The following is a 27,873-nucleotide window of genomic DNA, read 5'->3' on the forward strand; positions in this document are numbered from 1 at the left end:
GGCTGAGGCAGGAGAATGGCATGAACCTGGGAATTGGAACTTGCAGTGAGCCGAGATCGCGCCACTGCACTCCAGCCTGGGTGACAGAGCGAGACTCCATCTCGAAAAAAAAAGGGGGGTTGGAAAGAACTAAAAGTAGAACTACCATTTGATCCAGCAATCCTACTACTAGGCATCTACCCAGAGGAAAAGAAGTCATTATACGAAAAAAATACTTACGCACTCATGTTTATAGCAGCACAATTCACAATTTCAAAAATGTAGAACCAGCCCAAATGCCCATCAACCAACGAGTGGGTAAAGAAACTGGTATATGTATATGATGGAATTCTACTCAGCCATAAAAAGGAATGAATTAATGGAATTCGCAGCAACCTGGATGGGATTGGAGACTATTATTCTAAGTAAAGTAACTCAGGAATGAAAAGCTAAACCTTTTGTATGTTCTCACTCATAAGTGGTAGCTAAGCTATGAGGATGCAAAGGCATAAGAATGATACAGTGGACTTTGGGGACTCTGGGGGAAAGAGTGGGAAGGGGGTGAGGGATTAAAGACTACAAATTGGGTTCAATGTATACTGCCCGGGTGATGGGTGCACGAAAATCTAACAAATCACCACAAAAGAACTTATTCATGTAATACCACCTGTTCACCAAAAACCTATAGAAATAATTTTTTTAAAAAAATCTGTGCTTTCTCCTGCACAGGTGATCCCATAATAATCACCAGCTTCACTGACCCTTCTATAGCATCGTCTGCTTTCTCAAAAGCACTTGGGCCTCCATGCAGCATGGAGGACAACCCAGTCTCCATTTGCACATGAGCACATTGAGGTTCGGAGTTGGGGACAGAGTCAGAGGTCCTTCCTGACCCTTAGTCTCATCTTCTTTATGCAAACTCCTTTCTGCTGTTGTTAAAACAGTAGGAGGGGGCAGGGACAGTGGCTCACGCCTATAATCCCAGCACTTTGGGAGGCTGAGACAGGTAGATCACCTGAGTTCAGGAGTTCGAGACCAGCCTGGCCAACATGGTGAAACCCTGTCTCTACTAAAAATACAAAAATTAGCTGGGCATGGTGGTGGGCGCCTGTAATCCCAGCCACTTGGGAGGCTGAGGCAGGAGAACCACTTGAACCCAGGAGGCGGAGGTTGCAATGAGCTGAGATTGCGCCACTACACTCCAGCCTGGGCAACAAGAGCGAAAGTCCATCTCAAAAACAAAACCAAAACGGTAGGAGGCAGCTTTGGGGGCTAGGTCTGTCTCAAATGCAGTAACATCCAAATGGCACCTTGACTTAAATTTTAGGAGCTGAGAGGATCTGTGTATCCATGGACGGGCCTCCAGGGGTCCTTGATCCTCATGAAGACACAGGTGACACTTTGCCTGTATGTGCATATCTTCCATAAGAGCAGGTCTACATGGCCCTTAGTAAGCTTAGGCGTCTTAGCTGATTAGGAGAGAACTACCTCCTTTGTCCTTCAGTTTCTGTCTTCCCGGAACATTGCTAATTCCCTCTTCCTATTCCACCTTTGGTTTGGATTCATAGAGAATTAAACTGGAATCTATTATTTATTGGAGTAAAAAGAGCTGCCGGGTGGATTAATCACATTGATAAGAGCAGTTGGTTGGTTGGAGGTGGTTTCTAGCGTCATTAACCTCGACTGCTCCTGGAATAATGGGTGGATGGAGATGCATTTGTTTCGTCCACTCTCTGGAAATGTGCATCATAACAGTGCGTGGGGCACTGAGCTGTGTCTGGAGACACTGTGTATTGAGCATTTACCGAAACCACAGGGAAGGTTACACTGGGAAAGTTATGACCTCATCTTATTCCAGCAATGCAGCCACTCCAGTCTGAAAAAGGCACGAGCTGTTGAGAATCAGCAGCAGAGGGATCTGCCTATGTGTCCCAGGGTACATAGGCAGGAACACGCCCCCCTTTGCATCTCCTTCAGACATTTCCTAGGATTGCTGTCAGGCTATGAAACTGCTGGGAAACAGCAAACTGAGGATTTCCAATTTGTCTTCCTGGGGACTAGACAGGAATGAGGCTGAAGAAGGAGAAATGGGGCTGGATTGTGAAGGGCTTTGAGAATTAGGTGTATAAGCTTGGATTTAATTCTACACTGTGGCATTCCATGGAATGGTCAGTCCAGGGCAGTGGGCCAGAGGTCTTCCCTAGAAAAAGTGAAAGCAGAAATTTCCAACCTCTAGATCTGGATCTTCTGCTGGGTTGTAAACTCTTAATAATCAGTCCTACCCCTTAGCAAGCTTTAAATATGAATCTGTACCAGACTGAATGTTTGCATTTAAAAATTTGACTTTTGCCTGTAATTCCAGTGTTTTGGGAGCCCAAGGCAGGAGGATCACTTGAGGCCAGGAGTTCAAGACCAGCCTGAGCCAAATAGCAAGACTCTTTCTCTAAAAAATAAAATAAAATAAATTTTTTTTATTAGCCAGGTATAGTGACACCTGCCTGTGGTGCTAGCTACTTAGGATGCTGAGGCAGGAGGATCACTTGAGCCCAGGAGTTCAAGGTTACAGTGAGCTATGATCACACTACTGTACTCCAGCCTAGGCAACAGAAGAAAAATTAAAATTAAAAATTTGATTTAATCTTTAACAACCCCATTTTCAAATGAAGACACTGAGACTTAAAACACAGCCCCTTGAGGTTTCTTAACCTCTCTGTGCTTTAGTTCTTAACAGCATTTTATGTACTTTAATTCTTACAACTCTATAAGGTAGATACTAAGATATACCCATTTTACAGATGAGGAAAGGGAAACTGAAAGAGTTTAAATAACTTGCCTGGAGTTGGACAGCTCCCACACAGGATTTGACCAGGGATTTGAATGTGTGCCATCCTGCTCTGGAGTCTGCTGCGAACCATGGTGTTCTCTTGCCTTTCTAGATAGTTTTTCAAGCAGATGTCCACCATTCTGCCACCTTCTCCGTGACCACTGCTTGGGTATCAGTGGAATAGAAAGGTGCCAATGCTCTTCCTTTCACCTTCAGCACCACTTCCTTCAAAATGTTGACAAAGTGAAAAGCTGCCAGTCATCAGGGTACATTCTGGAAGGTTCTGCCACATGCACCTTTGATATCACATGTCTCTTGCTTTGTCTTCAGGAGAAGAGGTCAGTGCTGGTCATCTTGTGGATCCTGGCCTTTCTGGCGGGGAATACCCTCTATGTGCTTTATACATTCAGCTCCCAGCAGCTGTACAACAGGTGAGTATGGGAATCCAACCCCCACGGTGGGAGAGTGGGGCACTTGGCTGGGCTTGGGGCACGTACCCTTTCACTTGAGAATGAGGCACAAGCTCTATGTCATGTTGTAACTTCCAAATTCCACCCTGCTGTTACTACTGATATATATCTAGACCAGCACTCAATAGTAGAATTTCAAGGCAAGCCACATAGGTAAATTAACATCTTCTAGTTACTGAAAACTAAACAGAAACAGGTGGAATCAATTATAATAATTGATTTTATTTAACCCAGTATATCAAAAATATTTGTTTTTTGTTTTGTCTGTTTTGCTTTTTTCTGAGACAGGATCTCACTGCATCACCCAGGCTGGCAGTGGTGTGATCATGGCTCACTGCAGCCTCGACCTCCCAGGACTCAGGTGATCCTCCCACCTCAGCCTCCCAAGTAGCTGGTACTACAAGTGCATGCCACCACACCTGGCTAATTTTTACATTTTTTGTAGAGATGGGGTTTCCCTGTGTTGCCCAGGCTGGGCTCGGACCTCTGAGCTCAGGCAATCCACCTGCCTTGGCCTCCCAAAGTGCTGGGATTGATTACAGGCGTGAGCCACTGCACCTGGCCCCAAAAGATTGTCATTTCAACATACAATCGATATAAAAATTACATTTTTTTTTTTTTGGTTTTTTTTTTTTTTTTTTTTTGAGACAGAGTCTCACTCTCTCGCCCAGGCTGGAGTGCAGTGGCGCGATCTCAGCTCACTGCAATCTCCGCCTCCCGGGTTCAAGCAGTTCTCCTGCCTCAGCCTCCCAAGTAGCTGGGATTACAGACATGCGCCACCACGCCCAGCGAATTTTTGTATTTTCAGTAGAGACGGGGTTTCACCATATTGGTCAAGCTGGTCTCAAACTCCTGACCTCGTGATCTGCCTGCCTTGGTCTCCCAAAGTGCTGGGATTACAGGCGTGAGCCACTGCCCCTGGTTTTACATTCTTTTTTCACATTAAGTCTTTGTAATCTGGTATCTTACATATACAGCTCATGTCAGTTCCAACTAACCACATTTCAAGTGTTCAAAATGGTTAGTGAACACTGTATGAATAGTGCAGGTCTGGAATATTTCTGGAAGGACAACCAAGAAACTAGAAATAATAATTGCCTCTTGGTGGGCACTGAAGATCAGAAACTTACTTTGCACAGTTTGGCCTCTTTTTTTTTTTTGGAGATGGAGTTTCACTCTTTGTTGCCCAGGCTGGGGTGCAGTGGTACAATCCCGGCTCACTGCAACCTGTGCTTCCCAGGTTCAAGTGATTCTCCTGTCTCAGCCTCTTGAGTAGCTGGGATTACAGGCACCTGCCACCATGCCCAGCTAATTCTTGCATTTTTCATAGAGATGGGGTTTTACCATGTTGGCCAGGCTGGTCTCGAACTCCTGACCTCAGGTGATCCGCCGGCCTCGGCCTCCCAAAGTGCTGGGATTACAGGCATGAGCCACCGCACCCAGCCCAGTTTGGCCTTTTATATTACAGTCATGTGTCACGTAATGATGTTTCTCAACGATGGACCGTATAGACAACAGTGGTCCCATAAGGTTATAATGGAGCTGGAAAATTCTATTACCTAGTGATATTGCAGCCATCATAATGCTGTAGCACAGTGCCTTACTCATGTATTTGTGGTGATGCTGGGGTAAACCTATTGTCCTGCCAGTCATATAAAAGTAGAGGGCATGCAATTATGTACAGTACCTAATGCTTGATAATGATCATAAAAGACTATGTTACTGGTTTATATTTTTACTATACTTTTCATTGTCATCTTCTTTTATTTTTCTCTCTTTTTTTTTTGAAACGAGTTTTGCCCTTGTCGCCCAGGCTGGAGTGCAGTGGTGTGATCTTGGCTCACTGCAACCTCCGCCTCCCAGGTTCAAGTGATTCTCCTGCCTCAGCCTCCCAAATAGCTGGGATTACAGGTGCTCACCACTACGCCCGGCTAATTTTTGTATTTTTAGTAGAGAAAGGGTTTTGCCATGTTGGCCAGGCTGGTCTCGAACTCCTGATCTCAGGTGATCTACCTGCCTCAACCTCCCAAAGTGCTGAGATTGCAGGCGTGAGCCACAGTGCCCACCCATTGTCATTTTAGAGTATACTTTTTCTACTTCTAAAAAATAAAAGTTGGCCGGGCGCAGTGGCTCACACCTGTAATCCCAGCACTTTGGGAGGTCAAGGTGGGCAGATCACGAGGTCAGGAGTTCAAGACCACCCTGCCCAAGATGGTGAAACCCCTGTCTCTACTAAAAATACAAAAATTAGCCGGGCGTGGTGGCAGGTGCCTGTAATTCCAGCTACTTGGGAGGCTGAGCCAGAGAATTGCTTGGACCCGGGAGGCAGAGGTTGCAGTGAGCCGTGATCACGCCACTGCACTCCAGAGTGAGACTCCATCTCAAAGTTAACTGTAAGGCAGCCTTAGGCAGTGCCTTTCAGAAGAAGACATTGCTGTCGTAGGAGATGACAGCTCCATGGGTGTTATTGCCCCTGAAGATCTTCCAGTGGGACAAGATGTGGAGGTGGAAGACAGTGATATTGATGATTCTGACCCCACGTAGGGTGAGGCTAAGGTGTACGTTTATGTCTTAAGTTGTAACAAAAAATTTTTAAAATAGGAAAAACCTTATAGAATAAGGATATAAAGAAAGAAAATATTTCTGTACAGCTGTACAATCTGTATTAAGCTAAGTGTTATTATAAAATAGTCAAAAAATAAAAACTAAGTGTACAAAGTAAAAATGTTACAGTAAGCTAAGGTCAATTTATGATTGAAGAAATAAACATTTTAAAATAAATGTAACGGCCGGGCATGGTGGCTCACGCCTGTAATCCCAGCACTTTGGGAGGCCAAGGCGGGTGGATCATTTGAGGTCAGGAGTTTGAGACCAGCCTGACTAACATGGTGAAACCTCGTCTCTACTAAAAAAAATACCAAAATTAGCCGGGTGTGGTGGCAGGAGCCTGTAATCCCAGCTACTTGGGAGGCTGAGGCAGGAGAATCATTAGAACCCGGGAGGCAGAGGCTACTGTAAGCCAAAATCGCGCCACTGCATCCAGTCTGGGTGATAGAATGAGACTCTATCTCAAAATAAAATAAAATAAAATAAAATAAATGTAGTGTAGCCTACATGTACAGTGTCTGTAAATTCTACAGCAGTGTATAGTCATGTCCTAGGCCTTCACATTCATTCACCACTCTCTCATTGACTCACCCAGAGCAACTCCCAGTCCTGCAAGCTCCAGTGATAGTAAGTGTCCTATATGGGTGTACCTTTTTTCATCCTTTATACGGTGTTTTTACTGTGCCCTTTCTGTTTAGATATACAAATACCATTGTGTTATAATTGTCTATAGTATTCAGTACAGTAACAAGCTATGTAGGTTTGTAACCTAAGAGTAATAGGCTACATCATATAGCCTAGATGTGTAGTAGGCTATGCTAACTAGTTTTGTGTAAGTCAACTTTGTGGTGTTCACACAAGGACCAGGTCACCTAAGGATGTGTTTCTCAGAACATGTCCCAGTCATTAAGCGATGTATGACTGTATTTGATTTTTCCCCCATCTGATGCATGTAACAGCTTTTAAAAGTTATTTTAAGTATGCATGTCTTTTTTCTTTGTTTTTTCATTTTTTTTTTTTTAAACAACATCTTGCTCTGTCACCCAGGCTGGAGTGCAGTGGTGTGATCACACTCACTGAAACCTTGACCTCCCAGCCTCAAGCAATCTTCCCACCTCAGACTCCCAAGTAGCTGGGACTTCAGGCGCATGTTACCATGCTCAGCTAAATTTTTTTATTTTTAGTAGAGATGGGGTTTCTCCATGTTGCCCAGGCTGGTCTTGAACTCCTTGCCTCAAGTGATCCACCCACCTCAGCCTCCCAAATGGCTCACAGGTGTGAGCCATTGTGACCAGCTTTTTCTTTTTTCATTCATTCATTAATTCATTCATTTATGCCTATACTTTTTAAAAGTCCTTAAAGATACTCACTAAAACAGAGGTTGGCAGACTACAGCCATTCACCCATTTTTATTAGTAACATTTTGCTGAAACACAGCTACACCCATCCATTTACGTATCGTTTATGAGTTCATCTGTGCTCCAACAAAGTTGAATAGTTATGGCAGAGACCATATAGCTTACAAAGCCAAAAATAGTTGCTCTCTGTTTTTAAAGGAAAAGGTTGCTGACTCCTGACCTAAAATATTAACAGTGGTCCTCTAGACGTTAAACATGTGGATAGGCCAGGTGCGTTTGCTCACGCTGTAATCCCAGCACTTTGGGAGGCCGAGATGGACAGATCACTTGAGCCCAGGAGTTCGAGACCATCCTGGGCAACATGGTGAAACTCCATCTCTACAAAAAATACAAAAATTAGCCGGGCATGGTGGCGTGCACCTATAGTCCCAGCTACCCTGGAGACTAGGGTGGGAGGATCACATAAGCCTGGGAGGTCAAGGCTGCAGTGAGCCATAATCACACCACTGCACTCCGGCCTGGGTGACAGAATGAGATCCTATTGTTAAAAAAAAAAAAAAAATTATATACATATATGAGCAATTTTATTTTTTTCTTTAGAATTATCTGTATTTTATAATTTTTTTGTAATGGACACTTTTTTTAACATAGTAATAGCAGTGCTTTTTAAATAATGTTAAGTGATAAAAATGTCTACACCATTTGGGTTGAGCTGTGCAGAGACAAGGTAACAGGGCTTCTTGCTCCTACACCCCAAATACATGTCCCATGACGTAGGCACTCTCTTCTGTGACATTGACTCAGAGTTCTATGCAATGTGGTGGGGCAAGTGGGGAGGCAAAGCACAGGAAATTGAATGGATTACTTAGCCCCGACTTATCATCAGCTTCCTTAAAATATCCCTGTCACCCTGGCAGCCATGCACCTGGAAATTCTTTTGAAACGAGACGCTTCCTCCACAAATCTGCCAACGTAAATGAAGCAGGCAGAATCTCACTCACTCCCATGAACATCTCGAACGGTCAACAGTTTCCCTCCTGAGTTCCTTCAGGGCTGCTTGCCAGCCTCTGATGTTTTTTAGTGAGTTTGTTTCCCCTGGTGCCTATACAATACTGTCCCATAGTTGCTGCCCCATCAATATTTGTCAAATAAATGAGTATCTCAGATTTATTTTATTTTGGAGACACAGTCTTGCTCTGTTGCCCTAGCTGGAAGGTAGTGGTGCCATCATGGCTCACTGCAGCCTTGAACTTCTGGGCTCAAGCGATCCTCCTACCTCAGCCTCCCAAAGTGCTGGGAATACTGGCATGGGCCACCACACCTGGTCACAATTTGTAAAGTTACTTATATTTCTAATTTCAAAAGTAATTTTTATTTTATTTTATTTTTATTTTTTGAGACAGAGTCTCGCTCTGTCACCAGGCTGAAGTGCTGTGGCGCGATCTCGGCTCACTGCAACCTCCAGCTCCCTGGTTCAAGCAATTCTCCTGCCTCAGCCTCCTGAGTAGCTGGAATTACAGGCATGTGCCACCATGCCCGGCTGATTTTTGTATTTTTAGTAGAGACAGAGTTTCACCATATTGGCCAGAATGGTCTTGATCTCCTGACCTCGTGATCCACCCACCTCGGCCTCCCAAAGTGCTGGGATTACAGGTGTGAGCCATTGCGCCCAGCCCAAAAGTAATTTATTTTTAATTGTGAAAATTGGAAAACCCATTTAAAAAGGACCAAAAACACCTCCAATTCTGTCACCTCACAGCAACTCTGCTAACATTTTTCTCTACATATTTATACATATTTGTTGTGGAAGTTGTAGCGTGCAGAACATGCCATTTTACAACTCTTTCATTTACCAGCATATCACTTTAATGCACAAGAAATGTCAACAAATGCAAGGAGCATTTCTTTATTTATTTTGAGACAGAGTCTTGCTCTGTCGCCCAGGTTGGAGTGCAGTGGCACAATCTCAGCTCACTGTAACCTCTGTCTCCTGGGTTCAAGCAATTCTCCTGCCTCAGCCTCTCAAGTAGCTAGGACTACAGACACATGCCACCACACCCAGCTAATTTTTGTATTTTTAGTAGAGACAGGGTTTCACCAAGTTGGCCAGGATGGTCTCGATCTCTTGACCTTGTGATCCACCTGCCTCGGCTTCCCAAAGTGCTGGGATTACAGGTGTGAGCCACCACGCCCGGCCAATTTTTCATAATTTTAATAGAGACAGGTTTCACCATGTTGGCCAGGCTGGTCAGGAACTCCTGACCTCAGGTGATCTGCCCGCCTTGGCCTCCCAAACTGCTGGGATTACAGGCGTGAGCCACCATGCCCAGCCACAAGTAACGTCTATTGACACTTCCTGTGTGTGTGCCCACGTCTATATTAAGAAAACATATCAACTAAGGGCCCTTTGGGTTACTAACTTAAGCAAACAGGGAATTCTTCCTTTAGGCATTGTTCCATGCAGGGACTCAAACAATCCTAGGAAAACCAAACAACAAGCCTCGAGAAAGGGCAGGGACCAGGGACTTCCTGGAATTTGATGTTCAGTTCTTGGCATGACTTAGCCGTTCACTGGCAGTCTCTGTTTCTCCTTTAAAATTAAAGACAGAGCGCTTCTGGTTGGCTTTTCATGGGCCAGAGGGGCTGGGTCGCAGAGTCCAGTGGGGATGTGGATGCTTTCCCTGAGGATGGCAGTGGTGAGCACATCTCAGAATAGTCACAGGCTCAGCAGAGGCCCTAAATGCAACTACTTGGAAGAATCTGTAGAGGGTGTAAGGGTGATGGGAATCACATCTCTACATCAGATACAAAATTGTGTAATTCCCAGACTTAGAGATTTCACAAACCAGTAAATCGACCCACAACAAAGTCCAGGGGTTTACCATGTAGATATCTGCTTGCTTTTTGCAACTAAAAACATATTTTTAAAACGATCATCACGCAATAGCCAAAAGGTAGAAGCAACCCAGTGTCTATTGACAGATGAATGGATAAACACCCTGCGGTATGTACATACAGTGGAATATTATTCAGCCTTAAATAGAAAGGAAATTCTGACACATGCTGCAACATGGATGAAACTTGAGGACATTTTGTGAATTGAAATAAGCCAGATACAAAAGGACATTAAGTGTATGATTTCACTTACATGAAGTACCTAAAGTAGTCAAATTTATAGACAGAAAGAATGGCGGTTGCCAGGGACTGGGGGGAGAAGGGAATGTGGAGTTACTGCTAATGGGTACAGAGTCTCAGCTTTGCAAGATGAAAAGAGGTCTGTGGTTGGATAGTGGTGATGATTATGCAACAATGTGAATGTACTTAGCATCATTGAACTGCGCGTGTAAAAATGGTTAAGACGGTACATTTTATGTTATGTGTGTTTTACCACAATTAGAAAAAAAGATCATCTATCACTGATATCATTTCATAAAAGAATGGTTATTTTAACACCAAAGAATTAATTAGGAAAGAAAAATAATCCTGTAAGCAGAATACATTTAGCTTCATTTAAAAAAAAGTATTTAGAGATCACTGCATAAGTGAATGCTAATCAGAACGTGATTGCTGTTTGTGGAAACTATCAGAGCTGTCAGAATTGAGGGAAGATTCTTTTGTGGATGGTTGGGGGTAGGGTTGGCCAGAGGACCTCTAGGACAGGGATGAAACTCAAGTCAGGCTTTCAGATCACATCCATCTGTTTTGAAAATGAACTTTAAGGACTGAGTGGTTTTGCCATCTTCTGAGGCTACCCATAAAAGCAATTTGAGGACTCAGTTCTGAGGCGTCAACACAGATCTCATACGCTGCATTCAGTGCATGGTCTAGAATGTCAAGGTCCGGGTGGAGGGTGGAGGGGATGGAGGGTGGAGGAGGTGGAGTTTCCCAGAACCTTGGATGAATTTCCAGCTCATGCCATTTTCTGGGTATGATGATATTCCCAGTCTCAGACCTCTGTGCCCCCATCAGAGCAGGCTGAGTCAAACTGGTGCACAGAAACAGAGAGAGAGAGAGAGAGAGAGAGAGAGAGAGAGAGAGAGAGAGAGAAGCTTAAGAGAGGAGCAACAGGCCATGTGCGGTGGCTCACGCCCGTAATCCAAGCACTTTGGGAGGCTGAGGTGGGCGGATCCCCTGAGGTCAGGAGTTTGAACCAGCCTGGCCAACATGATGAAACCCTGTCTCTACTAAAAATACAAAATTACCCAGGTGTGGTGGCACATGCCTGTAATCCCAGCTACTTGGAAGGCTGAGGCAGGAAAATCGCTTGAACCGGGGAGGTAGAGGTTGCAGTGAGCCAAGATTGCGCCATTGCACTCCAGCCTGGGCAACAAGAGTGAAACTCCGTCTCAAAAAAAAAAAAAAAAAGAGAGAGAGAAGAGCAACATAGCTGAGTCCTTGTCCTTACTGAAGTCACCAGTCTAGAGGGTGCTTGTATGTGACACCAACAACCATTATCTTATTTTGGCCTCCTGGGGACCCATTTCACAGGTGAGGACACTGAGACTTCATGAAGCCCTTGCTAAGGAGTCTTAGCCTTGGAGGCAGCCCTTACCACTGAGCTTGAATCTTCTCAGGATTTGATGTCTGATGACCAACATCAGAGCCTTAATTCTACCACTTCCCAGCTTTGTGCCCTTGGGCAAGTCGTGTCACCTCTCTGAGCCTTCCCTAGTTTCCTGATTTGCAAAATTGGAACCAAGTTCACATTCTTCCCTTATCTGCCTGCAGGCTAGTTAGGAAGGCCACATGTCATAAGACTCATTAAAGTACTGGGTAAACAATAAAACATTGGACATATATCACAATTAATATGATTCTTTTACGATTAATTATCATAATTAGGCTGGGCACAGTGGCTCACGCCTGTATTCCCAACACTTTGGGAGGCCAAGGTGGGTGGATCACTTGAGGCCAGGAGTCTGAGACCAGCCTGGCCAACATGGCGAAACCCTGTCTCTATTAAAAATATAAAAATTAGCCTGGCGTGGTGGTAGGCATCTGTAATCCCAGCTACTCGGGAGGCTGAGGCAGAAGAATCACTTGAAGCCAGGAGACGGAGGTTGCAGTGAGCCAAGGTTACGACACTGCACTCCAGCCTGGGCGACAGAGCGAGACTCTCAAAAAAAAAAAAAAAAACCTCGTAATTATTGGTGGAGGTGCCTAAGGAGGAGCAAAACTGACAATAAAATATATCAGTCCATTAAAGTTTGTAGAGTACTTTAGAAATGATTGGACTTGATGATGAATCCATAGAAAAACACTTTTGCACCCACCCCCCAACCAAAAGCAAAAACAAACAAACAAAAAAACTCACTAAGATGACAGAATAAAACCCAGATAGATGGATTGAACACCAACTTGTGTCCAAGATAAAATGGAAAGGATAAGGCAGATCTTCATTTGATCATGATCATGGAAGCATTGGAGATTTGGCAGAGTGTGGAAATCCACCAACCAGCCTGGGATATCCCAGGAAGGGCAAGAGCAGAGCTAAAGACGGGAGCTCAGGGCCGCAAACCTCTCCCTGTGTTATGACCTGGATGACCACTCCAACTTGCAGGTGAGGAATTCCATGGAGACGGGGCGGGGATGTGGGAGGGTCACTGAAGGTGTTGTGAGTGACTTGTCAGTAATTTTGCCCTACTCAAAATAACCCAGACCAATCCGTTCTTAAGATGCTAGAATAGAGGCCTCATTTTGCACCCTTTTCTGCCAGCCCAGCTGAGTATTTCCAAAGCATATAGAAAGCATCCATTCTGTGCTGAGTGTACTTCTCCCTGCTTTGGAGGAGACAGACGGGATTCAGTCTGGCCCTTGCCCAGAACCTGTAACCCAGCGGGAAGAAAGGAGAGGGACCAGCGTGGGTTGAGTACTGGTTCCAATCTAAGCTCCACATTCAACCCAAGATGCTGCAGGAAGGTGACTCCACCTCTTAGTGCCCCAGTGTCCTCAGCTCAAAATGGGATTTTTTTTTTTTTTTTTTTTTTTTGAGAAGGAGTCTCACTCTGTCACCCATGCTGGAGTACAGTGGCATGATCTCAGCTCACTGCAACCTCTGCCTCCTAGGTTCAAGTGATTCTCCTGCCTCAGCCTTCTGAGTCGCTGAGACTACAGGCATGCACCACCATGCCCAGCTAATTTTTATATTTTTAGTAGAGACAGGGTTTCACCATGTTGGCCAGGCTGGTCTCAAACTCCTGACCTCAAGTGATCTGCCTGCCTCTGCCTCCCAAAGTGCTGGGATTACAGTCGTGAGCCACCGTGCCCAGCCTCAAAATCGTATATTCACAGTACCTACTTCATAGAGTCTTTGGGAAGACAACATGAGTTAAGACATATAAAATATACAGAGCAGGGCCTGCATGACATCTAAAGCCAGGATATTTTAGCCACTATTACAAAGAACATCCCCGTCTTGGGGGGTGTTGGAGAGCAGTGCCACTCAAAGTGTGGTCTCTTCACCAGTGCCAGTTTGAGAGCCACCTGTTGTCTGTCTCCAATGAGTTAAGTACAGAAACTGAACATGAGGTTTCACATATCTGGTCATGGATAGGTTTACACTACTCAGCTGTAGAGTATGGATGGAGAACTGTAACTGCAGCCAGGATGTCTGGGTTCCAGGCCACCTCTGTCCCTTAATATTTTTAGGACCTTCCACATATTTGCCTTTCTGTGCCTCAGTTTCCTCATCTGCAAAATGGGGTGGATAAAAGTACCTGCCTCATAATGTTACTGTCATCATCACTGCTGCACCGCAGGGTCTGTAATCTGTCCATTATCTCATCAAATCCTGCCAATAACACCATGAGGAAGGGAACAATTCCCATTTTATTCATAAGAACCCTGAGGCTTCCAGAGATAACTTTATTTGCCCAGAGTCCAATAAATGGAGAAGCCTGGATTCAAGTTCAAGTCTGTCTGATACCAACGCCTTTATGCTTATGTAGTGTGACTTTGGGCGGCTGACCACCTCTCCAAGCCTCAGTGCCTTATTTCTAAACTGGAGATAAGCAACACTCACTGCACAGTACAGTCGTGAGGATTAGTGAGACACAGTGAGCAAAGAGCTTAGCACAGTTCCCGGCACATCAGCTTCCCCCGCTCCTTCATAGTATTGGCCTGCCTTCCTAATTTCCTTCCTCCCTGCCTTTCCTCCCTCTCTTCCTCCCCCTTTCTTTTCTTCCCTCCTTTCTTCCTTCCTTCCTTTTGCCTCCTCTCGTAAAGCCTGTTGTGGACCCAGAAAACTAGAGGGGACTGTTATGGTTGGGTTTGTCCCCACCAAAACTCATGTTGAAATTTGATCCCCAATGATGTTGGGAGGTGGGGCCTAGCAGAAGGTGTTTGGGTCATGGGTATGGATCCTCCATGAGTGGTTTGGTGTCGTTCTCATGACAGTGAGTTCTTGCTCTGGTAAAACTGGATTAGTCTCATGGGAATGTATTAGTTCCTGTGAGGGTGGGTTCTTATAAAGCCAGGACGCCCCTGGGGTTTTGTCTGCTTCCCCTTTGGCCTTCTCCTTCATGTTATGATGCACCAGAAAAATAGGCCTCACCAGAAGCTAGTGCCATGCCCTTGAACTTCCCAGCCTGTAGAACCCTGGGCTAAATAAAACTCTTTCCTCTGGCCTTCAGCAGTGGCTTACACCTGTATCCCAGCACTTTGGAAGGCTGAGGCGGGTGGATCACTTGAGGTCAGGAGTTTGAGACCAGCCTCGCCAACATGGCGAAACCCTGTCTCTACTAAAAATACAAAAAATTAGCCAGCTGAGTTGGCAGGTGCCTGTAATCCAGCTACTTGGGAAGCTGAGGCGGGAGAATCACTTGAACCCGGGAGGTGGAGGTTGCAGTGAGCTGAGATCATGCCACTGCACTCCAGCCTGGGAGACAGAGCAAGACTCCATCTCAAAAACAAACAAACAAAACCACCTCTTTCCTCTATAAATTACCCAGCCTAAGGTATTCTGTTATAGCAACACAAAAAAAGGACTAAAACAGGGACCTTAATGAAACTCCAGGCCAATATGGCCATTTAACTCTCAAGGGAACTAAGACTCAGAGAGGTTAAAAGATCCACGTGAGGTCACACAGCAGGTGAGTAGCAGATTCAGGAAAAGGACACAGACGTCTGACTCCCAGTTCAGCGCTCTTTCTACAGGTGATACTTAGAAGGCTCCTGAGTGAGTAGAGGGAGCTGCTGAGGCCTGGCCCTAAGGGAACCTTCTGACTCTCTCAATCCTCCCCCCAGCCTCATATTCCTGAAGCCCAACCTGGAGACGCTGGACTTCTTTGACCTGCTATGGATTGTGGGGATCGCAGACTTTGTTCTGAAGTACATCACCATCGCCCTCAAGTGCCTCATCGTGGCCCTGCCCAAGATCATCCTGGCCGTCAAGTCCAAGGTAGGCACTGGCTGCGGCCACCAGGTAGCCCCAGTCACATGGATCATGCAGAGGATTCAGGGTGCCTTCTGTGGAGGAAAAAATGGATGAGGGTGGACTGATGTCAGCATATAAAATAAACAGAGCCTGAGCTCATAGCTCCTGTCACCCACCTCTTCTAATTCCACAAAGCTGAGCATGGCTCTTTGTCATCACCACTTTGTCACACCTCTACTTTCCAAGTGCATTTCCTAAGTTAGGTTGTTCACAGCTATCCTTGATGCAATTTTCATCCACATTTCACCTGAGAGGAAAAAAAAGCATGTTAGCATGCCCTGGGACCTGCTTCTCCCAGGGAAGGAGAGCCCTAATAGGTTTTGACTCTTCGTGGCTTCCAGGAGTTCATTTTATAGAGGGGACTGAGGCTCAGAAGGAAAGAGCTCCATGATTGATTAGTGATGTCTGCCACAGACCCTGCAGTGGGGAGTGAGGGCAATGATGCTTTGCAGTGTATCATAGAGAAAGGCCTCCAGGCAGGTGTTGGAATGAAGAGGCCTTGGGGAATAGACATTGGAGTTCAGAGGACTGAGCAGGGCTCAGACAAGGTATCACCTGTAGGACATAGTGATTGCCAGTGGCTCTGTAAGGTGACCCAAAGGGAATCTGGACCAAAGCAGGTGGACTAAAGAATGTTTGAAGTCTCCTGCTTTCCATTCTGTAAAAACAGCCATCTTTCAAGTTCAGAAAGCTGAGACATGTCCCAGGCATTGCTTGGCAGCAGAGCAGCTTGGAAGTGACCATCGATCTTGAGTGGTAACTAACCCAACCCATAACCCCAATCTTTGGGCCTGTTTTGGTCCTCTCACCTTTCATGTCCACTCCCTTTCTCCACTGTGTGATTTAACATGGTGGTCCCCAACCTTTTTGGCACCAGGAACCGGTTTCATGGAAGACAGTTTTTCCACGGATCAGGGTGGGGATGGTTTCGGAATGAAACTGTTCCACTTCAGATCATCAGGCATTGGATTCTCATAAGGAGCGTACAACCTAGATCATCCCTCACATGTGCAGTTCACAATAGGGTTCCCACTCCTAGGAGAATCTACTGCCGCAGCTGATCTGATGGGAGGCGGAGCTCAGGCGGTAATGCTTGCTCATCCACTGCTCACCTCCTGCTGTGCGACCTGGTTCCTAACAGGCCACAGTCTAGTACCAGTCTTCAGCCCCAGGACCCCTGGTTTCTAGTTGAGCCAAAATCCTAGGCTGTTGAGGTTTTCTTAGATGAAGCCGCAGCTCTGGTACCCAAAGGCAGTGCCAGGAAACGCAAAATGGCATAAAGACAAAAAAAAAAAAGAGATGTGGAGAAGAAAGGCCAGAGGGAAAACAACAGGCCTAGGGAAGTCCTAAGATGCCTCCCATTGACCCTCCCCAAGACCATGATGACGAGGACCTTTTGCCCATTGAGCTCATGTAGGGTTCCAGGTCGGCACCACGCACTTGACACTGGAAAGCAGCATGGCCTGTTGGCTATGCCCATGGACTTTGGCATCAGACACATCTATGTTCAGATCCCAGCCATGCGCCTCTCCAGCTGTGTAACTTTGGGCAGGTGACAAAAACCTAGTTTCCTCATCTGTCAACTGAGAATAACAATAGCGCCTTCCTCCAAAGTACTCACTTTGTAAGAACTATTGGTTGTGGGAAATATAGAGTGCTTTGCTCCACGCTCTGCACATAGTAATTGCTCAATGAGTGATTCACAATACCTGTGTTGTCTAATCTTCATGACTGCCAGCTCTGCACTGACTAGCTGTGCAATCTTGGATGAATTACTTAGCCTCAGTGCCCTCATCTGTAAAATGGGGTAATAGTTTTCCAGCTAAATGACTTCCTCTGGCCTTTCAGCTACACTCTCCATCTTTCTCACCCTGCTCTCTGCCCAGGGGGCTGACCTGCGCAAACTATATCAATGGGCTCCTGTGCCCATCAGCTTCCAGTTGGGTTCAGCTGATGGGAAGCCCAAGAGGAGAGAGAGGCAGAGGTATTTATTCCCCCAGCATGTTAGTCTCCTGTGGCTGCTGTGACAAATTGCTACAAACTTAGTGGTTTAAAGCAACATTAATTTATTATCTTATCGTTCTGGAGGTTAGGAGTCCAAAATGGGTTTTACTGCGGCGAAAACAAAAGTTTTGGCGGGGCTGTGTTCTTCCTCCATCTTCCGAGTCAGTGATGGCAGGTTGAGCGTTCTCTCCTCTCTCCCTCTCCCTGCACCTCTGCCTTCATTGTCGCATCTCCTGATTCTCGCCCTCCTGCCTTCCTCTTATAAGGACCCTGTGATGACACTGGCCCCACCCGAATAATCTAGGCTCATCTCCCATCCTTAATCACATCCGCAAAGTCTTTTTTGCCACAGAAGGTAACATTCACAGGTTCCAGGGATTAAGGTGTGGACATCGGCTGGGCACGGTGGCTCACGCCTGTAATCCTAGCACTTTGGGAGGAAGAGGCGGGTGGACTGCCTGAGCTCAGCAGTTCAAAACCAGCCTGAGCAACATGGTGAAACCCCGTCTCTACTAAAAATACAAAAAAAATTAGCTGGGCGTGGCAGTATGCGCCTGCAGTCCTACTTACTGGGGAGGCTGATGCAGGAGAATCGCTTAAACCCGGGAGGCGGAGGTTGCAGTGAGCCAAGATCGCACCACTGCACTCCAGCCTGGGCGACAGAGCGAGACTCCATCTCCAAAAAAAAAAAAAAAAAAAAATGTGGACATCATGCCCACTTCCGCAGCACATATACTAAAATTGGAACGATATGGAGATTAGCATGGCCCCTGTGCAAGGATGACACACAAATTCATGAAGCATTCTATATTTTTTTTAATTAAAAAAAAAAATAGGGCCGTGTGTGGTGGCACAATGGCTCAAACCTGTAATCCCAGCACTTTGGGAGGCTGAGGCAGGAAGATTGCTTGAGGCCAGGACTTTGAGACCAGCTTGGGCAAGATAAGCCTGCTGGCGAGACACTGTCTCTACTAAAAATTTAAAAAATTAGCTGAGTGTGGTGACACATGCCTGCAGTCCCAGCTATTTGGGAGCCCAAGGTGGGAGGATTGCTTGAGGCCAGGAGTTCCAGGCTGCAGTGAGCCATGATCGTGCCACTGTACTCCAGCCTGGGCAACAGAGTGAGACTCTGCCTCTTAAAAAAGATAAAATAAAAAATGTAAATAAAAATAAAATAATTTTCTAAAAGACGTGGACATTTTTGGGTGGGTGCAGCATTCCATTCCCTGCCACACCTGGTTTCCTCCCTCCCAGGTTACCATGGGTCAATGCTATTCCTTGTAGTTCACACTCAGTAACCCACTGAATCTCTACAACATCCCTGGGAAGCGGGCACTGTTATTCCTACCACCCCCTTTCTCACATGCCGAAAATAAGTCTGAACACACAGTTCCTATCACAGGCAGCTCCTCCAGACAGCTTTCTATCCAGGTCTGGTAACTGTGCCCTCCTCGTACCCTTCTAGACTAGACCAATCCTTGTTGGTTTCCCCAGACCCTGCCCGCACCTTTGTAAATAGCACAGGTATTAAACTCTTCAGTTACCTGATTTTAGTATGCCAGGACCCTACTCACTCTACCATGAGACTTCCTCATGGTGAGAACAGAGTTTATGAATATTCAGGGCTGGCCTGGCTCATCATAAGTGCTCAATACATGTTGGCTACCAGGGTGATGCTTTTAAATCACTACTATGCCCATCTTTCCTCCTCCTACTGCTGCTACCACCCGGTAGGAGATACACACTCTTATCCCCATTTTACAGACAAAGACATTGAGGCTCAGAGATCCCCCGATAGACACTTGTCAGAACCAGGATTTGAACTCAGGTCTGCCTTATGCCAAACCCAAGGGTTTCTCCCAGCTGTCTGACCTCTGAGAATCCTAGCCAGGTGATTATTTCCATAGCTTTGTGTGCCCCTACACTGGCTTCGTGTTCTTGGGCTAGCAACCCTAGGGGTTGGCCTCCTCCTTGAAACATCTGCTCAGGCCTCACTCCCTTGGTAGATAATGACAGGTCTGGCCAGTGAAGGTCTGAGCGCTACACTGTCGGCTTCCTGGGGACCACATACGTTGACCAGGAATAGGCTGCAGCCATCAGCTGCCTCGTCAGGGTGGACCAGCTCCTGCAAGGCGACACAGGTTGCAGCCACCTGCAGGCACAAGGCACATCATCCTCACTTGAGCAATAACACCCCTCCCTGTGCCCAGCTACAGCCAAGCTCTGACCCCAGGAACCCAGGATGGGAAGGCGCCTGGACTGAAGCCAGTGCTGAGAAGTGGCAATGTCTTCCACCTTTCCTTAGCACCTGTTGGCTGCTGGGATTTTGTTGGCTCTCCACAGCCAGCCAGGTCAGACAGAGGAGGAAGACAGGCGGAGCCCACAGAGTGCTAAGTGACACTTGAGAACAGATTGTCAACAACGGATCATTTTTCTGCCTGTTCTAGTTAGGACCAGGAATAACAACTGTAATAGCAAACTCTTAGAGGCCGCTTAACTGTGTACTGGCCACTGTCCCAAGTACTTTACATGTACAAACTCATTGAGTCATGACCACATCCCTGTGAACAGGGTCCTGTCATTACCACCATCCCATTTTCACAGATGTAGAAACTACAGCACAGCACAGAGAGGTTCAGTGACTTGTCCAAGGCCACACAGCTAGAAATTGAAGAGCAAAGTCAGACCACCAGGCAGTCAGGCCCCTGAGTCTGAGCTCTTAATCTCTCTGCTGTAGTCAGAACAGAGATGCTGTCCAGTTACTGTGTGGGGCATTGTACAGATTCACTACTGTAAGTAGACTCAGAGCTGAGAGTGCAAAGCTAGACCAAGGCTTCCTAGCAGTCTCCCTGGCTCTCACTGCAGCTCACGGTCTGTGGTAGGCACCATCCGCCACACGTGTCGTGTCCTCTTACAATTCCCCAGTTCGGCGCCTGGGAGAAGGTCTGATTGGCCCAGGTCATTTTGTGTACCAGCTATTTCATAGGTCAGCAGCTGGCCAATGAATGGGCTGCACATGGTCATGTGCCTAGTCCTTATCCAATCAACTGTTGCCAAGGAGGAGGCAATGTCAGCTGGTATGAAAAAACATGGCTGCCTAGGGAGGCTCTTTCAGCTGGGGCCTGGGTTGAACCAGGCAAAGCAATGAGGCATAGTAGACCCATTTTCAAGAAGGAACTCAGGATCTTCCCCAAAGCCTGGGCTTCTTCTCATTGTTCTAGATCTCAGAGTGTAGCACCTCCCTCCACCCCAATGTTCACATCAGTAACCTGGAAAGGACCTCTAACTCTTCCTCTTTCTTCCTTGCTTCTTCCAGTCAGCAACCAAGTTCTGTTCATTTTGCCTCCCCAGTGACGTGGGAGCCCATCCTCCTTCTATATCTCCACCGTCACCACCCTAGTGCTCGCCACCATGAGACCAAAGTAGTCTCCCTCTGTGTGTCCACTCCAACCCCCTCCACTTCATTCTTTTCCCTGCCGGCGGAGCAGGACTCTAAAAGAAAATTAATCTGATTGTCCTTTCCTATCACTTCCCCTCACCTTCACCCAATTTAAACCCTCCAGGGGCTGCCCTTGTGCTCAGGACAAAGACCAAGCTCCACAGGTGAGGCTACAAAGCCTACCCAGCCTGCCTCTGCCCCCGCCACCAGCATCACGCCCTGACACTCCTTGGTTCCCCCTCTGTTTCTTCCCTCTGCCCTCCTCCCTCCTGTCTCGGCCTCTTGCACATGCCCTTCAGACCCACAGAGATGCTCCTTCTCCAATGGATCCTTGAGGCGTCAGTTCAGAAGTCTCTTCTAGATCCCCCTAGGTCCAGTTCTTTCATAGCATTTGTGATTACCTATTTGTGTGTGTGTGTGTGTGTGTGTGGCGGGGTGGGGGGGGGGGGTTGTTTGTTTGTTTTGTTTTGTTTTGTTTGAGACAAGGTCTTGCTCTGCTTCCCAGGCTGGAGTACAGAGGCGCAATCACAGTTCACTGCAGCCTCAACCTCCCGGGCTCAAGCGATCCTCCCAGCTCAGCCTCCTGAGTAGCTGGGACTGCTCAGTGCACCACCATGCCTGGCTAATTTTTTAATTCTTCTTGGGGATGGAGTCTCACTTTGTTGCCCAGGCTAGTCTTGAACTCCTGGGCTCAAGTGATTTTCCTGCTTCAGCCGTCCAAAGTACTTGTGTAATTATTACATTCATTCCTGCCTCCTCACTATTTGAAAAGTCTGTTTGGCCCACCAGTGTATCTGTAAGACCCGGCCCAGCACTGGGCACTGGGCAGAGCTCTGTAAACGGTGAGTAAGTGAAATGGCAGAGAAACTGAAGTTAGCTCAATCCTGCCCTGTGCCTTCTGGTTTATTTTCAGCAGACGAAAATAAAACAGGAAAGCCAGGCATTGTGGCTCACACCTGTAATCCCAGCACTTTGGGAGGCCAAGATGGGTGGATCGCTTGAGCTCATGAGTTCAAGACAAGCCTGGGCAGCATGGTGAAACCCTGTCTCTACAAAAAATACAAAAAAGAAAATTGGCCTGGTGTGGTGTACATGACTGTAGTCCCAGCTACTCAGGAGGTTGAGGTGGGAAGATCGCTTGAGCCCAGGAGGCAGAGGTTGCAGTGAGCTGAGACCGCGCCACTGCACTCCAGCCTCGGCAATAGAGCCAGCCTCTCAGTATTCTTCTGACATAGGTGCTGATTACTCTTATCAATGGATGAGGCGATGGAGGTTAAGAGATCAGGTAGTTCTTTTTTTTTTTTTTTTTTTTGAGACAGAGTTTCACTTTTGTCCCCCAGGCTGGAGTGCAATGGTGTGACTTCCGCTCACTGCAACCTCCACCTCCCAGGTTCAAGGTATTCTCCTGCCTCAGCCTCCCAAGTAGCTGGGATTACAGACACGTGCCACCACGCCTGGGTAATTTTTGTATTTTTAGTTTGACCATATTGGCCAGGCTGGTCTCAAACTCCTGACTTCAGGTGATCCACCCACCTTGGCCTCCCAAAGTGTTGGGATTACAGGCGTGAGCCACCACGCCCGGCCGAGATCGGATAGTTCTTACAGTCATGCAGCTGCTCGGTGGTGGGGTCAGGATGACAGCACAGGTCTTTACAACTTCAAGACTCCAGCTCTACCTCAAAGGAGTGGGTTTGGGACAAGATAAGGAAGGCACTTGATGGAGACTCATCACCTGGTGCCTTCTGGGTTCTGTCTAGATTCTTTCTCATAGTCCAGCTCTTCCAAGGCTCTCAATACCCCTGTAAGATACAATTCACTGTCACCTCTTTCTGGATGAAAAACTATTAGTTTCCTGTGGTGGCAGTAACGAAATACCACAGACTTGGTGGCTTGAAATAACAGAAATTTGTTCTCTCACAGTTCTGGAAGCCAGAAATCCAAAATCAGTGTCACTGAGCCAAAATCAAGGTGTCAGCGGGGCTGCACTGCCTCCGGAGGCTCAAGGAGAGAATCTGATCCTTGCCTCTTTGGGCTTCTGGTGGCTCCTGGTGTCTTTGGCTTGTGGCTAAAGTGCTAGGAGTCTCTGCCCCCATGGCCACATGGTCTTCTCCTCTTCTGTGAATGATGCCTCTCTCTGCCTCTCTCTTATAAGGACACATGTAACGGTATTTTGGGCCCAGATGGATAAGGCAGGGTAACCTCCCCATGCCGATATCCTTAATCACATCTGCAAAGACATGATTATTTTCTAAATAATGTCACATTCACAGCTTCCTGGTATCCTTGAGTGGCCATTATTTCCTTTACTACACTGAGGCTGAAAGAGAGGTGAGATAGTTTGTCCAAAAAACACCCAGTTGCTCAGTTATAGAATCAAAATGAAAATCCAACTCTTCCAACTCCCAAGCCCGTGGCTACTTCTGAGGACCAGGAGATCATCTGCTAGATCGGCCAGGTGCTAGAGGGCCTAGGCCATTCCTAACCTGCAATTTTCCAGCCATGGTACCTTGAGCAAGTCACTTAATGTGAGCATTTTCCTCCTGCAGAAAATCGAGATGTTAGCAGTAGCGTTCTTTAGATACTGTAAAGGTAAAAAGACTTGACAGGGCACAGTGGCGCACACCTGTAATCCCTGTTTTGGGAGGCCAAAGTGAGAAGGTTGCTTGAGGCCAAGAGTTTGAGACTAGCCTGGGCAACACAGCAAGATGCCATCTTTATAATAAAAATAAAAATCAATTAGCTGGGCATGGTGGAACGCACCTGTAGTCCCAGCCAATCGAGAGGCTGAAGTGGGAGGATCACTTGAGCCCAGGAGTTGAGGTTGCAGTGAGCCATGATCATGTCACTACACTCAGCCTGGGCAATAGAGGGAGATGTTGTCTCTGAAAAAAAAAAAAAAAGATATAATGTGTGTATGAAGAGTTATCACCTAGAGAGGAGGCAGGTGAGGCTTTGTGGACCATCATCATGGGTCCCACCTCCCTGTCTGGCATCTTACTTACTAATCCCTCTCCCTCTTTCACTCCCTTACTCTTACTCTGTTTTTTGTGCTCCAGACAGACAGACCCTCCCTCTTTTGCTTCTTTTTTGTTTGTTTGTTTTGAGATGGAGTGTCGCTCTTGTTGCCCAGGCTGGAGTGCAATGGCGCAATCTCGGCTCACCACCTCTGCCTCCCGGGTTCAAGCAATTCTCCTGCCTCAGCCTCCCGAGAAGCTGGGATTACAGGCATGCGCCACCACACCCAGCTAATTTTGTATTTTTAGTAGAGATGGTGTTTCTCCATGTTGGTCAGGCTGGCCTCAAACTCCCAACCTCAGGTGATCCGCCTGCTTTGGCCTCCCAAAGTGCTGGGATTACAGGCGTGAGCCACTGCGCCCGGCCTCTTTTGCTCCTTTATACTCATTAACTCGCCCCATTCTGCAGCATCCCTATGTGGTAGATGCTGTTCTTATCCCATTTTCCAGATGAGAAAATTGAGGCACTGAGACATTGAGAAACTAACCTACAATCTTCTAGAGTGGGCTGCTTGCTGCCCTGTCTCCCACCTGCACCTACTGATTCATCTGCCTCAAAGAGCCTTCCCTCCTTCTCATGTCTTGATAACTCCTGTTCTTTCTGCAGATCACTGCCTCTTAGAAACCTTCCCTGCCTCTTCAGGCTAGGTATGGTGCTCCCATGAGGACTCCTACAGCACCCTATACTTCCCCTATTCTAGCACCCACCACTCTGACTGTAATTGTTTGTTTAAATGTCTGCCTTCTCTGCTTGATTGTAACCTCTGTGACAGCAGGAAATGAATGCATCCAGTTTGTTTGTTGATGGATCATCAGTATCTGCTGTGTATCCAGAAGCATTCATTGTATGTATGTAAGTATGTATACATGTGTGTTTGAGTGGGTAGATGGATGGGTGAATGGATATATAAGTAGGTAGATAGATGAATTAGATGACCATCTGGGAAGTTTGGTGGATGGATGGATAGATGGATGGATGGATGGATGGATGGATGGAGGGATGGATGCATAAATGGGAGGAGAGTGGATGGATGAATGGGTAGGTGGATGGGTAAATGGGAGGAAAGTGATGGATGGATGGTGGATGGATGGATGGATGGATGGATAGATAAATGGGAGGAGAGGGATGGATGGATGGATGGATGGATAGATAAATGAGAGGAGAGTAGATGGATGGATGGGTGGATGGGTAAATGGGAGGAGAGTGGATGGGTGGATGGGTAAATGGAAGGAGAGTGGATGGGTGGATGGGTAAATGGGAGGAGAGTGAGTAGATGGATAGATGGGTGGATGGGTAAATGGTAGGAGAGTGGTGGGTGGATGGATGGTAGATGGGTAAATGGGAGGAGAGTGGGTGGATGGATGGATGGATGGATGGATGGGTGGATGGGTAAATGGGAGAAGAGTAGATGGATGGATGGGTGGATGGATAAATGGGAGGAGAGTAGATGGATGGATGGATGGGTGGATGGATAAATGGGAGAAGAGTAGATGGATGGATGGATGGGTGGATGGGTAAATGGGAGGAGAGTGGATGGGTAAATGGAAGAAGAGTGGATGGGTGGATGGGTAAATGGGAGGAGAGTGAGTAGATGGATAGATCGGTGGATGGGTAAATGGTAGGAGAGTGGTGGGTGGATGGATGGTAGATGGATGGATGGGAGGAGAGTGGATGGATGGATGGTGGATGGGTGGGTGGATGGATGGATGGATGGATGGATGGATGGATGGATGGATAGATAGTCTAATCAGTTGTAATAACTCACTACCTCCTTTTACAGCAACAGCAAGAGCTTGGATTTCATTTTCAGCTCAGCTCAAACCTCTTATATTTGGTAGGTGTCAAAACACTTCTTTCATGAAGACACAAAAACCTATAAGCAAAGTAGCACTCACTTCTCTGTGCTAGAAAATACCATATAGGGCCTTTGAAAGAAATCTGGCAGCCACACTTATAATAATAAACATGGCTAAATATTGCTGAGCATTTATTATGAGGCAATGTGTTAAGCAATGCCATTTGTTCAAGAAATATTTACTGAATGCCAGCTACATGCCCCACTCTGTTCTAAACTCTGAGGATACATCAGTGAACCAGTAAATAGAAACCCCTGTATTCCTGGAGTTTATATCCTCTTAAAGACATTGTCTCATTTAATCTTAACAGTCCCAGGAGGGTAGATGCTGTTGATATCTCTTTTCACAGAGAGGAAACTGAGTTAAATAACTTGCAAAAGAGCACAAACCTTGCAGTAACAAACTTATAGCAGTGGGAGCAGCCAGTGTGGGGCCAGCCTTTCACGTGGGCAGGCAAGGCTCTAATTCATTTCCATCTGATGTCAGCCTCATGAGAGAAATGCTGTTGTCTTGATTTTTTGTTTTCTTATTGAGGTACAATTCACATAACATAAAATTAACCATTAGGCTGTGCTCAATGGCTCATGCCTGTTATCCCAGCACTTTGGGAGGCCAAGTTGGGAGGATCTCTTGAGCCCAGGAGTTCAATACCAGCTTGGGCAACATGGCGAAACCCTGTCTCTACCAAAATACAAAGATTTAGCCGAGCATGGTGGCACTCACCTGTAGTCCCAGCTACTTGGGAGGCTGAAGTGGGAGGATCACTTAAGCCTAATAAGGTTAAGGCTGCTGCAGTGAACCCTGATCGCAGCACTGCACTCCAGCCTAGGCAACAGAGGGAGACCCTGTCTGAAAAAAATAAAATAAAATAATAAAAATAAATCATTAATCATTTTAGAGTATGCCATTCATTAGCGTTTAGTACATTCACAGTGTTGTACAACCACCACCTCTGTCTAGTTCCAAGACATTCTCATCACACCAGAAGGAAACCTTGTCCCCACTAAGCAGTCACATTCCATTCCCGCTTCCCGCAAGCTCCTGGCAACTGCCAATCTGCTTTTCATCTCTATGGATTTGCCTATGCTGGACATTTTGTGTAAGTGGAATAATACACTATGTGGCCTTTTGTGTCTGGCTTCTCTCATGCCGTGCTATGTTTTCAAGGTTCATCCATGTTGTAGCATGTATCAGCACTTCATTTCTTCTTTTTCTTTTTTGAGACGGAGTCTCACTGTGTTACCCAGGCTTTAGTGGAGCATCATGATCTTGGCTCACTGCAACCTCTGCCTCCCGGGTTCAAGCAATTCTCCTGCCTCAGCCCCCGAGAGTAGCTGGGATTGCAGGAGTGCGCCACCAGGCCTGGCTAATGTTTGTATTTTAGAGAGATGGGGTTTTGCCATGTAGGCCAGCCTGGTCTCAGACTCTTGACCTCAGGTGATCTGCCCACCTCGGCCTCCCAAAGTGCTGGGATTACAGGCATGAGCCACCATGCCCTGCTTTCATTCCTTCTTATGGCTAAATAATATTCCATTGTGTGGATAGACTACAATTTGTTTAGCCATTCCTCTATCAATGGACATCTAGGCTGTTTTTGCCTTTTGGCTATTGTGAATAGTGCTGCTATGGGCTTTCGCAGACGAGTATCTGTTTGAACATAATTTTTGCGGTAAATACGTAGGCATAGAATTCTGGATCATGCTGTAATCCTATGTTGAACCTTTTGAGGAACTGTCAAACCTTCCCACAGTGCCTGCACCATTTCACATGCCCAGCGGAAGAAAATAAAAACCAGAGGCTAAGAAAGTAGCCCAAAGCCACATAGCTCACAAGTGGCTACGTGGAGATTTGAACTCAGGCAGTCCTCCTGCTCCAGAACTGCTACCC

The 27,873-nt window shown here is 46.6% G+C and overlaps 1 protein-coding gene and 1 non-coding gene across 3 annotated transcripts in view; both read left to right on the plus strand.

Moving 5' to 3' along the window:
- RNFT2 (ring finger protein, transmembrane 2) overlaps positions 1-27,873 on the plus strand; it is a 114,180-nt gene that overhangs the window by 25,296 nt on the left and 61,011 nt on the right. For both annotated transcript variants that reach the window (XM_055358118.2, XM_004053957.5), the window contains exons 6-7: positions 3,134-3,234; positions 15,483-15,636. In XM_055358118.2, coding sequence (XP_055214093.1) covers positions 3,134-3,234; positions 15,483-15,636 — 255 coding nt within the window. The remainder of the gene's footprint in view (positions 1-3,133; positions 3,235-15,482; positions 15,637-27,873) is intronic.
- On the plus strand, positions 18,388-18,491 carry LOC115930249 (U6 spliceosomal RNA). Its single transcript, XR_004066902.2, has one exon. It is a non-coding gene; the product is annotated as a U6 spliceosomal RNA (small nuclear RNA).

Source organism: Gorilla gorilla, chromosome 10 (assembly GCF_029281585.2).
Source record: "Gorilla gorilla gorilla isolate KB3781 chromosome 10, NHGRI_mGorGor1-v2.1_pri, whole genome shotgun sequence".
Classification (NCBI taxonomy): Eukaryota; Metazoa; Chordata; class Mammalia; order Primates; family Hominidae; genus Gorilla; species Gorilla gorilla.